The following is a 14,228-nucleotide window of genomic DNA, read 5'->3' on the forward strand; positions in this document are numbered from 1 at the left end:
CAAAAAGTGACCTGCGGGTAAATTTGCAGAGGCAGGATGGCTGCTCGGCTCCATAAGTACTGTCATTGTGCATTCATTAATATCTCCCGCATCTGACACGGTGGGGAAAATGGTTCTTGGCGAAAAAGGGCACTTGTCGTGATGGGTGAGGCTCCCTAACAGGCAATCAGATGAGCTGACAGCAAGTGTCAGTCGGCGTGTGTGTGTGCAGGCAACAGAGAGGCTTTGGGAGAGGTGTGGGTATTTATTCTTCTCCCATTGCCCTCTATTGACCCATGTAATGGAGAATTCTTCAAGGGGAAGTGTTTGAAATATCCTTTGGATGTAGGTAATGTGTTCATCTGTGGGCCCTGTTCTCATCCCTTTACAATCTGTCGCTACCTCTTACACAAACACATTAGAATATAATACATTATATACATTATATATACAGCAAAATGAAGTATCTTATAGCCTGCTTACATTTCTCTTTTTAAATGGACTAGCACAGTGCCTGTTCTCAGCATGACTGTTTGGAATCGGCTGTTTGTTTGGCCTGTGGTAATACAGGTTACAGTTTTCTTTCTGAAACTGTAAAAGTGACCTGCAGTAATTGAGCTGCAGCAAGTAAAGACCTGCTGCTGGTCCACAGAACCATGATGCTGCATCACCGCTGCTGCAAAGAGCAGTTCACCTTGTGGTATTGTGGTGTGTTTTGGATTAAGTCGACTGTTGTTGATAATCAAGGTGCATAAGTTTTACCGCTGTGTAAAAAAATAAACGCCCGCAGTAAACGATGTCTGTATCTTCTGTTTGTTCGGACAATTATATATCAGTTAAACAGAAACATTACACACCTGCTAAGTAAATTCTGTGATGCTCGACTAGCAGAACTCCAAACTGGAGAATCCGTTGTCGTGAAGGTGCTGTTGTCTCTTACGGTCATGAGTCCCAGCTGCTGCTGCTGCTTGTCTGTTTCTTTAAAGTTTATTATTATTGAATGTATCATGTGTCCAAATCAAACCAAATTTGCGATGCACTTCCTTGTACCCTTAATACATATGTCAAGTGTGATGCCAATAAAATGAATGGTCACGTGAACCACAACAGAAAAACAGATTTCTGGAATCTACCCATGGAGTAAGTATGGCAAACTTACTATTAGATTTCCGATGGCAGTGGAGTGATGCTGTTCCTGTGGATCATCTGCTTCTGCTTGTTATTAATCACAGGAAGTGAAAAGAGCTGTTCCCGTAGTTTAACTGAGGATGTAGAAGTAGTAGTATGTTCAACTCCGCCCGTGAATTCCCTGTAAAGCCGGGTGTTGTGTTGACATCGCAGTTGGAGAGCAATGACCAGTCCATAAAGCTTAACTGCAGCTTTACACTTCTGCCCCGTTGACTGCTAGGTGCTATTTGTCTGTTTATTAAAATTTTCTTAAAATTGTCACCCCAAATTTGACACTGCACTTCGTCGAGGCCTCAACAATACACACGCCTAGTGTGAAGAAATATGACCGTTCTTGAGACATGCGTTCCACATACAGACAGACAGATGTGTTGAATTAGTAGATTGATTTAAGGTACTGAATAAACTGGTTTCCAATAAATTGTAATGGTATAAATCCAGGAAATTGAAGTCTGACTCAGTTTTTGTGTTATTTTAGGCTTTGAACTTGATTTTTAGAAAAGGTAAATGAGTAAAATGAGCTGCAGATACACTCAGTTTCGAAGGAAAGACAAGATGAGGTAACTGAATGCAACTTCTGGTCTTAGAGGACTAGTCGCTGTGGAGTGTCGCTGGTGTTGAATAAACCTTCAGACTCACAGATCTGCAGCTTATACTGGTCTTTATGGTAGTTTTTGGTCTGAATGCTCAGGAACTGTGATGAGCCAAGTCTCTGCAGCACTTCAGCAAGCAGAGGAAAAGGAGAAAAGGAGAAAAGGCTGAGGTCTACAGTTGGTGGAAACCTCCACTAATGAATGTGTGCTACAGTGCAAACGCTCTTGTGTGTTCAGCAAACAATTAGTCATTGTTTTGTCCAACGCATTCATCTCATGCAAATTTGCTTCTGTTTGATTTAAATATTCCAGACGCTTTAAGCTGGAGAGGAGTTTACCTTGTGGTGAGAATGCAATTCACTAGCAAACAAACCTTCAAGCATATTTGAGCACACAAACAGCTCATCCCATTGTTCCACAGAGGATGAATGCACACAGACACACACACACACACACAAACAGATCTGATGTTCATGCGGTTTTGACACACATCCACAGAAAACAAGTAAAAATAAACACAAACACACCTACTCTGATTACCCACAGCTCCTGCATCAGAAGATCCTCAACGTGGCAGACCTCAGCGCGCATGCTAAACTTCTTCACCTTGTTTACCGCGTCTGTTTATAGCTGGATGAGCGAGAGTGCTTCAGCGCCGCGGCAGCCTTCATCTTGCCATTACCGCTCCGCTTTATATTGTTGCCAAAATCACAGGTGACAGGCCACTTTTCCCGGGCGCTCGACACAAACCCTCCTCTCGGCTCTCGCTGCAGGCAGAGCCATTTGACGGCGATAGCACCCGACATGCACAGGTTTCATATATTCAGTCTGAGTATGAGACGGCAGAGGGAGAAAAGGAAGCAGTGAAAAGCTACCGTTATCGCTATTAACTGTCAAAGTCACCTTCAACCCGAGGCACAGGCCACACTGAGCACGCTACACACACACACACATGCATGCACACACGCACACACAGCTGCTGCAAGTCTTAGGATTTGATCAGCACACCTCACTGTTCACCAAACACACGAAGGATTTAGGAAAAAAAACCTCACAAACAACCAAAGTGTCTCCATGAATTTCTGCACCGTGTTGTCATCAGCGTGCCACACTGTCAGCCCCTCTGGATTGTGTCTCACCTTTATTTTTACTCAGCAGACAGCCTGAGAGCGAAGCATTGTGGGACAATGGAGTGTCTGAGCGTGTCAGCTGAACACCTGCCGAGCGCTCCACCAGGATAACTCGGGAGCCTAATTATCAAGCAATTCAAACAGCATTCTGTTGCTTCGGCCGCTGTTTTAATTAGGGGGCGTCGGCTCTCAGAGGTCACACCAAATGAGCTTTTAACTACTGTCGTCCTCCTGGATCCTTTTTCTCCTGATGCTGCTGTGCACCCTGGGCATCCGGCCAAAAACAACAAAAGCAAAAAGATTATCCTGCAGCTAAGCAAAATGAAAAATGACTAAGAGTTGGATGTTTTCATCCTCACTTTCCTCATCGTCTCGATTACTTTTCCAGAAAGGAAAATGAAAAGTTACTAAGGAAGAAGTCAGGAAGGAAGGAAGGAAGGAAGGAAAGAAGAAAGGTATCAGGAAAAAATCTGGATAGACAAAAGGAATAATGTACACAAAAAGCAGACTCAAATGGTATATAAAGGTGTGAAGTAAAGGAAGGAAGCAGGGTTGCATGGAGGCAAGATAGTGAGAACAGTGAGGGGTAATGAGGATTTGACAGAGCTAAAGGAAGAGAGGAAGGAAGAAGTGATGAAAGGAAGCACAATGGCTGAAGTAATAAATGGATAGAAAGGGCAGAGGTGTGGCAGGAGAGAAGGAAACATCATAGAGGGATGGGATGACAAAATCAAAAGGGTTGGATCATGGATGGAATGATGCTTTTGAAATGACTCTTTCCTTCCTTCCTTCCTTGCTTCCTCGAGTATTCAGGTAAGAAATGCTGACAGGAAAGAAGGGATGATAAAATGAAGAAAAACAGAGACTAATAAATTCACGAGGGAAACAAGAACAGATGAGTGAAAGAGGGAAGCGTGGAGAGATGGAAGTTTCAAACTTTGCACTGGAGACTAAATAGAGAGCCTCAAAATTGTATTGATTGTGCGAGCAGCTCGAAAACAAGCGATTGTCATGGAAAGTGGACGATCCAGGAGGTGTGTTTGCTTATTGCAACTTTTTTAAATCTGCCTCCACCTCGCTCAATTTCTGGAGACGGCCAAGGTAATTCAAATCGATTCCGAGTCCTTCAATTACAGACACACGCACGAGAGTTTGGAGAGAGGGAAATGGATTTTTCTGCTCATCCGCGAGCCAAGGCCAAAGCTGAGGACCGCAACTGCAGCGCAGTAACAGCACGCTGCCGCCGACAGACTCGCCTCCTACTTCACTCTTGACGTTTGCTACTGCTTCCAACAGCTCAGCAGAGAATCGATCACACACATGCGCACACACATGCTCGTGGCCCTTATCGGTCAGCCCACTGGTCGACGCGGGGCGCAGGCAGAAAATTGTAAATATTGAGCAAACCCTTGTCCCTGAAAGATGAAGTACAATCTCCGGAGCCAATTCATATTGCTATTGCTTTTTTTTATGAACTAATATGTTCACAGTTGTTGCTTCCAAATTACTCAATAAATATCCAATAGTTCCTGAGAGACGGCCTTGACCCTGTTGTCTGAAAAACGCTTTTTCACGAGCACCGACTCTGCTAGCGCACTTAAACACTGAAGGCAGCTTCATAAAGTGGCAATTACCGTTTTGACATCCATTCAGAGCCGTATAAAAAGAACCTGCCGCGTTTTGAGGAAGCAAAATGGACAATTACAGAGACAAACAAAGTGAAGCACCAAGGGTGAAAAATAAAAGTCGCCTGGCATAATAATTCAGCTTAATTAAAGGAGGGGCCTGCCCAGAGGGTGGTTTAAAACAACTCTCCCTCACCTCCGGAGGTATTAGCCGAGTTATGAGCAGCGGGCGACATGATGGAAGTCTTCAGGCTGACCTCCAAAGCTTCTCTCCCCCTCATCTATATTTATATGAAGGAGCGGCACTAATTTTGCCCAGTAAATCAGTGTGCACACTTTATTGTGACCTCCAGCTTGACACTGAATTAAACAATATCAGGGCCCGAGAAGCCTGCTTTAACAAGCCTTAAATTCCTCCGTCCAATCCATCAGCGGGGATATTTCTGACACACAGAGGGAAGAGCATGAAATAAAGCAATTATCGAACCCTTCAGCCCATTTCTACGGCTCGGACGGTGGGCACGGTGCGGATAAGAGACACAGACCTCGGAGTTCGTGTCTTCAGATGACTCTTGGTGATAGTGATGCTGGAAATTAAAACATTACAAATAAATAACAGCAGTTAGCCAACATTTTTCTCCCAATAAATGGCGTTACTTTTTGTCAAGGTTGGCGGTTCATACAGAAACAGAGTTGTGTGGCAGCGAGTGCAACAGGGTCTGACTGGAGTCCCCTTGAATTTGTCCAAAAGAAAAACAAGTTGGTGGAGTTTGAGAGTCGAGCTCAGTTTGAGACAGAGACTCAGACGTTTTCTGAGTGTTTCTCTTTGGTGCAAACAGGAGGGAAAGAAAAGTGTGTGTGTGTGTGTCTTTCGTGGAGGTGGCAGTTGATCCTGGGCGTCCTCTCAGATTGCCTGACAGATAATCCATCACACAGTCAGTGTGCCTGACAGGAAGAGGTCTCATTCAACTCTCTCTCTCTCTCCATAGCACTTGCACACAGCCTTTGAAGGACAGTCACTCTTCTCTCCTGGGATGACGTACACTTGAGTTCCATTTGAGTCGAGAAGGTGGGCGATCGAGGAGTTAAAGTGTTTGTGCTAATCTGCAGATGAAGAAGCAAGGCCCTGAGGACAATGGTGTAAATGATGTAATATTCTGTAGAGCATATTTTGCGTGTTGCCTTTACATGTTGAGTTCTTTAAGCTCAGTGGAAATGTTTCAAACTAATGCAGATTAATCCACATGGCCTGACCCATTAAAACAAACTTTTACTCAAACGAAACTAAAATGTCTGGATTATGAAACCGATTGCAACCTTATCAAAGTTGATTATGATGAGATTGATGGAAATTAATTAATAGAGGGATCATTTTTTTCTTAGACAAACATGCATGGTGCCCGTGTTTCCTTTGCTCAGGTGGTTCAGCATTAAGGCCTCAAAGACACACAAAGTGTACAAACTGCTGAGGGTTCACTTTCCCACACTGATTCACAATTATTAATTTCCTCTCTTCAGTCCGCTTCTGTCTTTTTCCCCCGGACACTCTGATGTGGAAGTGAAGAAATAAACACAACATATATTCTGAATTGTTTGTTTTTAATCTCTCAAATTATATACACAGTTTTTACACTGTATCCAAGATATTCTATCAATATACATTCATGATAAAAATAACTTTTATATATTTGATTATTTTTTCTCAACCCTTCTGTCTGAAACCTTTGCTGGCAGCACAGTGTACAAAACCCTTTAGCCTTCATGGAACAGGCAGCAGTGAACACACTGTGTATCAGAGTGAAGTAGCACTTTTACAAATAAGACATGATGTACAAAATTCACAGGAATTTCTTCCACCTGGTTTGTGGCACAGATAAGGCATTGGATGGATTAACAGACCCGGACTCACATGAACAATAAAAGTCAACTGCTTCAATCCATTTCAGCTGAGTGCCATCAAACGATTTCACGTCTCATGAGCGGGCTGTCCGTCAGTCGAGCTCTTCTTTTAACAGAGCAGGGGAGTTGATAATGGAAATGCCTCTCTTAATTAATATTCCACACAAATCCCATAATACGCAGCGAGAAAGCCACGTCTTTCACCTCGGGAAACGGAATGCACAAAGTGTTGGGCCCAATCTAATCTCTGGTAGACGACGGTAAAGCTTTTGTGATGTTCTGTGATGAGATTTTTTCCAACTTTACGATGTCAAATAACAACAAGCCTGAAAGTTACAGAGTGATTTATCTGAATTGAAACACATTTAAGTTAAAAGCAGCCAATTAGCACTACACAGGGGAGATAAGGGCGATACCGAGGTGATACAGCACCTTAGAACCTGTGATATGGCTATGAAAACTATGATTTGAGAGGTGGTGATAAAAAAAAAAAGGAAAGGCTTAAAGTAAGGGAGGTCTGCATGTTTAAAAGAAAAAAAAAGAGCTGATGATCTGAGGCTGTAATGAAGGTAAGTAATGGTGTGAAGAGTGCAGTGAGGTTACACTGAGGCATTTCTATTTTTGGATCGCAGCCACTGCTTTCTTGGCGGCGTCATCCAGGTTCTCAGCTGCTGTGATGGGCAGGCCGCTCTCGTTCAGAATCCTCTTGGCCTCATGAACGTTGGTCCCTGGCAGAAAGAGAAGAGAAAACCCGGTTACAACAGGAAACAGACAAAGAAAAAACAGGCCCAACAAGGTTGAACGCAGTCTCCCATCTGCACCGATGTTAAAAACCGCACTGTGTGAAAGACGAAGAGTTCCTTTGGAGGAATCAATCCACACTCGCGACAGATGGATGGAGTTATGGGTGAGTGGTGGCAAATTCAACTGCTGATCCAAAGGCGGCTTTGTCTGTGAACGACATCAGCGAGGCAGAAGGACAATTTGTGAATGGTGTATGTGTGTACGCCACTGGTTGTACAGAGGTCAGGGGAAGCAGGTGCCGGATGGTGCGGTGGTGCCTATGCCCCGATAGACCTGCGACCAAGCAGAGAGACCAGGAGACACTCTGCACAGCCCTGTGGCTCTACACAGTGAACTGGCTGCCTCCCAGCGCTGCACACTGCGCAGCCTAACACAAGCCTGACAAGGCTGTCACAACACGGGGCAGGGGGCGCTGCATCGGACGGAAGGACACATGAAGTGAGAGGACAATGGAGGAGAGAGTGTGTGAACGAGAAAAAGAGAGCGATGGAGCAGAAGGTCAACTGAAGCAGATTCGGCCCCTCGCTGCTTTAACGGCAAAAGTTAGCTGTTTATATTTACATGAATATGGTCTCAAAGAAAAGAGCATTTACATTTGCTGTGAAGTCCATTTGTTCATTTTCTTTTTCTAATTACCTCCCAGTCTTTTTTCCTGCATATACCACAAAAAAAGGAAAACTGCATTAAGGAATCTGACTTTTTCTTTTCAAAGTTCTCAGAAACATCCACCATTTACATATACATGGTTTTATCATTAAACTTAATATATCTTGTGTTGGCTGAACAAAACAACACATTTGAAAAAGTCTCCAAAGGTTCTGAAAACTTCTCACGTAACTGAAACATCACCTGAGAAAATAATCTGCAGATTAAACAAAAATTTTAAAGATCATTAGCTGCAGCCCAACAAACACGATCAGTATTTACTGTATGTTTGTGCCTAAAATGTGTGATGTGATATGGGCATTACTGTCTCTCTGCACTCACTGTCACTAAATCTGTGTTAAATGAGTGGAGGTATGAATGTGTTTTGTGTGTGTTTGTGTGTGTGTGCACATGCACGTGCATGCTTTGACACTTCCAGGTTGACCTTAGCTCTTCTAGCTGGCGTGTAATTAAGACTGCATGATATGGGAATTCTCCGGAGGCCCGACCACCCTGATCAATAGACTTTTCATGAGGAATTCTATTACCAGTGCCACTTAACGCCTAATATTTCATCTCTTTTGTCCAGCCAGATAATAAGTCATTCCAAACACATTTCTGCAGCATCACACTCCAAACAATCAATGCAGCAATGTAATTAATTAGAATAGGAGCAGGAAGAGACCTTGCTCTGGCACGCAGTCAGGGGATTGAGTGTCCGAGGACATTTTCTCATCAGGTTGCACAGAATATCTGTGTGTGTGTGTGTGTGTGTGTGTGTGTGTGTGTGTGTGTGTGAGCATACACAAATCTATAGTTTTAATTGACGATGTTGCTGCTGAGTCAGGAGAGAGGGGCAGTGTTGTGTGATTTACATGATTCAGGCGGAACTGTGAACTTTGTCAGGATTTACAGATCCATGTTATCACACTGACAGTCTCAGACGACTGGAACAAAGTTACGGTACAAGAAAGTTGAAACAACAGGAGATGTCTATAGCTGATACATAATGCAAAAGATAATCTGGAAAGACAAAAACGCATATCGAAAGTGTATAAAACACTGAAAGAAAATGAACAACACATGCAGTTTACATATGTTCTCATCCCATATATATTCATGAGCAGATATAGTGTTTGTGGCACTGCTCATACAATACTGCATTCATGTTACCTGTGTTTTCCATGTGGTGTATGAGGGACTCACACCTCTGTGGGAGTGAGAAAGAAGAGATGCAATGCATGTGTGTGTGTGTGTGTGTGTGTGTGTGTGTGTGTGTGTGTGTGTGTGTGTGTGTGTGTGTGTGAGCTGACTGCAGTTCCACTGTGAGCAGTAGGGAGCACTGATAGCTCACAGCAGCAGAGGCAAGGACAGAGCCCAGCTGGATACAGCACGACTATGTGTGTGTGCGTGTGAGTGTGTGTGTAGAGTATGCCGAGCATATGAATGTGTGTGTTCACCTGCAACCACTAGGTGCTGCCAGAGACCTACTCACAGCCTCAGTAGGGACATAACGTATAACGTATGCATAAATGAAAGGCACACAAAACACCTTTTATTTTAATGTGAAATTCATGCGATTTAAATGTAAAAAAAGAAAATAAAGGCCTTAAAAAGTACAAGCATAACAGATACAAAATCTCCAGGGCTAGACAGGGTTACTCATCAGTAGCACTGACTTGCTGATCCCTAAAGCATGTAAGATCTCTGGATGTCATACTTCTGGCCAAAACAAGAGACCAGGCAGCGCTCAGTGTTTTGTGATATATTGCCACCAACATTTCTGTTGGACCTCTGCTCTAATTAGCAAGCTGACTTGTGACCATTGTTAAATGTCACTTTAATGTGTTCGTCAATTGCAGGCCACCATACTTCAACAGGATAATGGGGTTTGGGCCTGAGCCAGAGAGTTGAGCTCGAGGAATTTGTGTCGATGCTGCAGTTTGTAAAATAGTGACGAATTCTGTCTGAACAAGGTCAAGTCGGATGGGAGTCTGCCATAGACTCTGCCATTATATGTGTATATGTGTTTGTGTGTCCTAAGAAAAGAAAGGATGCAAAGGTTGATAACTTAGGGCTGGTGCACACACGAGGTATTTCAACTCTTGACCGATTTTAATCGGTCGTCTGACTAGCAGCTAATGTTTGCTAATGTTAGTAAACTTTAACCACATATTGTTGTGGCATTGACATTGCAGAGTCATTTTCCTGACATACTACTAAACTAAAACAACTCATGCTATCGTCCCTGAAAAGGCAAATCACGTGACCGCTCTCAAACAGTGGACATGCGTGCATGCAGACGTAAACAGGAAGGCATGGGCATCCGGACTTAGAAATTATCACAGATTCCTCAAAAAATAGCTTGTCTCCTACACATGAAAGCTGTTGGCATCATTGTAAAATGCAGAATATGACTGCACAACAGGTGTTAGCAAAGACAATGAGGTAAATAATGCTTGTAATTGATTATCCATGTTGCGTTCAACACTGGTAGCCAAGGCTAATGCCAGTTGTTTTCTGTCAGAAGGGATCATGTGATTTGTACCTGACAAATCAGTGAAGGCTACATCATGACTGAAAAGACCCAATCAGCAAGTAGTTTTGAGTGTCTACGTCCTCGTTTCTGCTCGTCCAGACTAAAACTCTGCTCCGGAGTTTTCAAACAGGGCCAGCAGTGTTTCTAAAGTTCTCTGTTTTAGCAGCACTAAGACTCTAGAGAAGTGTACACATCAGGCGTATCTGTAGTAGAGTTGATGCATTTTTAAATGAAAACATAGTAGAGCTGATTTAGCCTTAGACTAGCCTTGAGTGCAGGACCTGTGCAGTTTCATTAGATTGAGAGAAAAAAGGCAAATCCCAATTAATTTGACTTTCTAATTAGCTTTATATTTATATCAATTTAATGAGGAATATTTTTGGCCGGTTTAAATTTGCATAGTTTGTTTTCATTTTGTTTAGCAGTGCAGTGTGGCAGCTAATGAAGTTAGTTTGAAACTAACTTTTTTCTTTTTAGCTTCATTACTGTAATTCTTTATCTACTGTTTTTCTTTTATACCAAAACTGACTCCAAACTAGCCTGATAGTAGATAGATTACCTGATGAAGACCTAGATGATTAAAACGGCAGCTGATATAGATACAAATTAAAATTACTAACGGTCCATCATATCACTTAATACCCTGGAGGAGAAAAAGATGCAACCCCAGTTATCTCAAATAATTGGTGTAAAAACAGTTTCTCGTTCTGACTTTGATTATTAATCCTAACGATAATCAGCAGCAAACAGTGAGAGTTTTTCCTTCACAGCCAAAAATGGATGAGGCCTGCTCCTCCCTCCCTCATCCTGTGTGTCAAACATCAAATGCTTCTCATTTGCACGCAGAGCAGGAGACGCCTAAACAGTGCAGATGTTTTTTTCTCTTTTGATGTGCTAGCCATTCATTAATCAGAGTTTTCATGTTTCGTATGCTGTCTAGACTGTTGTTTAAGAGCGACGCACATTATATTAGACTATATTAGATTTAAAGAGCAACAGTTTATAGACTTCATATAGTTTTCCATCACTAAAGAAACTCATGTTAACAAATGACATAACTGCTTACAGAATTTGAGAATGTGAAGCTTTCATTCTCATGAGTCACAAAGGCGATAGAAACCCTTTGTTAAATTTAGACTAAAATGCAGTGTGTATTTTTATGTGCCTGTCAATTTGTGTGTATACGGCTGCAGCCAATGGCTAATAAAGTTTTATATAGTAACAGAGTCAGGACTGAATGAGACATTTCAATCTTACATGAGGATCTTGTATCTGCTTGAAATTACATGGAGGAAAAAATGGCCAGATCTCCTTTTAGGGAGAAATCAGCCTCCTGGTTGAAAAGACACTGGTGAGATGGCTCAGTAAATCAATAGGCTGGGGAGCAGAGTAAAGTGAATGCAAGCACCTGGGCTATGTATTAATTTTTTTATTTCCTCTCCTCAGTGGAAGACAGCATCTTCAGAGAACGATGAAGTACGTCCATGTTCACACTGTGGCCAAAGGGGGCAGTGCAGTACTTCCTCAGGGATCTCTCCTTATCACACCTTAAACAAGTCTGTGGGCAAGTGTCTATATTTCCTGTCTGTTCTTGAAATGTTGCATCAATTTACAGTGGATGGACACGAGTGCACATTCTGAAGCTTACAGGACAGGTGAATTTTAGTTAGACTGTCAGGCCACAACCAAGACTTAATACATATAACTAAATAAACCCAATAAGCATCTATAAGACATGTTTATTGTGTATGATAGCTTGTCATTGACTCACTGTTTTCACATGACCCTTGTGTACCTGAGTGTTTGACATGTCTTGGTCTGTGTTGCTAAAAAGAATAAGGAAATGTGCAGAGACAGAAACACAAGGGACAGAAGCATGTGGCTATGTAAATAAAAGTTTACATAGCAAGTTTGGTTCAATGTTCTAACTTCTTATTGTATGTGATGAATATTGTAAATATGCTATTTCCAGTGGAATGACTGTTTTGAGGAAAGAATTAGTCATACTGGGCAATATACCCTTGAAATATAGGTGTGTGTTCATTTTAATGATTCATGAACCGAAATGTTGAATTATGAACTATAGGCTAAACAAGTTAGAGAGATTTAATGTTGTAAAACAATTGACTGCAACATTAACATAAAACAATTATACTAAAGTAATGACATGGAAATTATAGAGCAATTATTTTGGCAACACTCATTTCTCAGGGCAACAACCCATTTTAAAAAGCCTCAATATTTAAAGAAGATACAAGCTGAATTTAATTGCTGGGCACAATGACATTATTTAGTATGAAGCAAATCCAAGATGGTCAGTCAGGATGCCTCTGTTGATTTGACAAGGGATGACCCAAATGTAATCAGCCCAGGCATTTGAAAAGAGCCTCCCCAATTAAAAGTGTGCCAGTTAATCCATCCTGATCCTGTTGAAGAGCGCTGGGCCGTTCTTGCTGCCCTGCACTCAGCCTAGCAAGCTGAGCTGATTGATTCTGAACCAATCTACTCCACGAGACTGCAGCCCAGGATGTAATGACCCACAGCTAAAGCTTGGATTAGGCCCGGGCCAGGAAAATGTGGTTGGACCGACCACCAGCAGTGACCCTCTGGACGCAGGCTTTCTGCGAGTCAGGTTGAATTACATGGTCTAGTATGAGAAATGTGTGGTGACTAATAAAGGTTCCGTTATAATTGCCAACAGAATCTGTTCTACAGTGACACATTACAGCAGTGGTGCACTCACCTCAAACTACTCTATGTTTAGCTGTGTTCCCAATAAGCAATATGAAGACCAAGAGGTACATTTCACAGTTACATACTTTGCACCTTGAGTGTTTGAACTCACACTTGCATCTCTGTTAAATCTGTGTGCAGGTTCAAATGTGAGATTTTTGTTTTAAGTCCCAACATTTTTTCCTATTCTTGCTGCAGGTTTTTTGATTCAAGATGTCTAACAAATCACACTGTGCACATGATAAAAGTGAAAACGACATCACACATCATAAAAAAGATGTTGATCGCTGTCAAAAGATATTCCTTTATTGGCCTCACAACTGGGACATTCACTTATTTGTTTTTAAAGTTAATTTACGATTTGCTGTCTGCTAATGAAATAGAATAAAACTGTTCAATATTGACTTGCCTGCCATCACATTTGTTCGCATTGCATAGTATCTCGTTGCATTGTGTTGAATCCATCTATGGTGAATCGCACTGCATCACAATGGGCCTAAACTGTGTTGCATTAGTAGCTGCTTCATATCTATTGGACTGTCTGCTGGGTATCGAGATGTGTATTGGATCGGCCTTAGTCAGATAAAGATGCACATTGAGTTTGTTCACACCCTCCCTAACTTTAAAAGTAAATCTGACAACTTAACTTTTCCCACTCTATTGAGCTCTGAACAGCCACATTCATCCAACACTACTCTACCTCAGCTGCACAGAAGCAGCTTCCACGACCTGACCTACAAACCATATTGGCAGAGAGGACGTAGTGTAAGACGTGCTGAGAGCTCGCTCACACACGCTCACACACACACACACACACACACACACACACACACACACACACACACACACACACACACACACACACACACACACACACACACACACACACACACACACACACACACACACACACACACACACCTCCCCCTTCTATATGCTTTGGACACACCACTCAGCAGGATCTTGACAATTAAGCTAACCACCAACTGGCCTCTTGCCTCTGGGAGTCGCCGATGCCATCACACTCACACACATTTCATTAGCATTTACAGGTGAGGGGTGAGCCAATCAGTGTCGACTCTAGTGTATTATT

The 14,228-nt window shown here is 42.4% G+C and overlaps 1 protein-coding gene across 1 annotated transcript in view; it reads right to left on the minus strand.

Moving 5' to 3' along the window:
• Positions 1–6,097: 6,097 nt before the first annotated feature.
• Positions 6,098–14,228, minus strand: part of suclg2 (succinate-CoA ligase GDP-forming subunit beta) — an 87,158-nt gene continuing 79,027 nt past the window's right edge. The window contains 1 exon segment of the mRNA XM_034585700.1: positions 6,098–7,142. Coding sequence (XP_034441591.1) covers positions 7,030–7,142 — 113 coding nt within the window. The 3' untranslated portion in view covers positions 6,098–7,029.

Source organism: Hippoglossus hippoglossus, chromosome 5, assembly GCF_009819705.1.
Source record: "Hippoglossus hippoglossus isolate fHipHip1 chromosome 5, fHipHip1.pri, whole genome shotgun sequence".
NCBI lineage: Eukaryota > Metazoa > Chordata > Actinopteri > Pleuronectiformes > Pleuronectidae > Hippoglossus > Hippoglossus hippoglossus.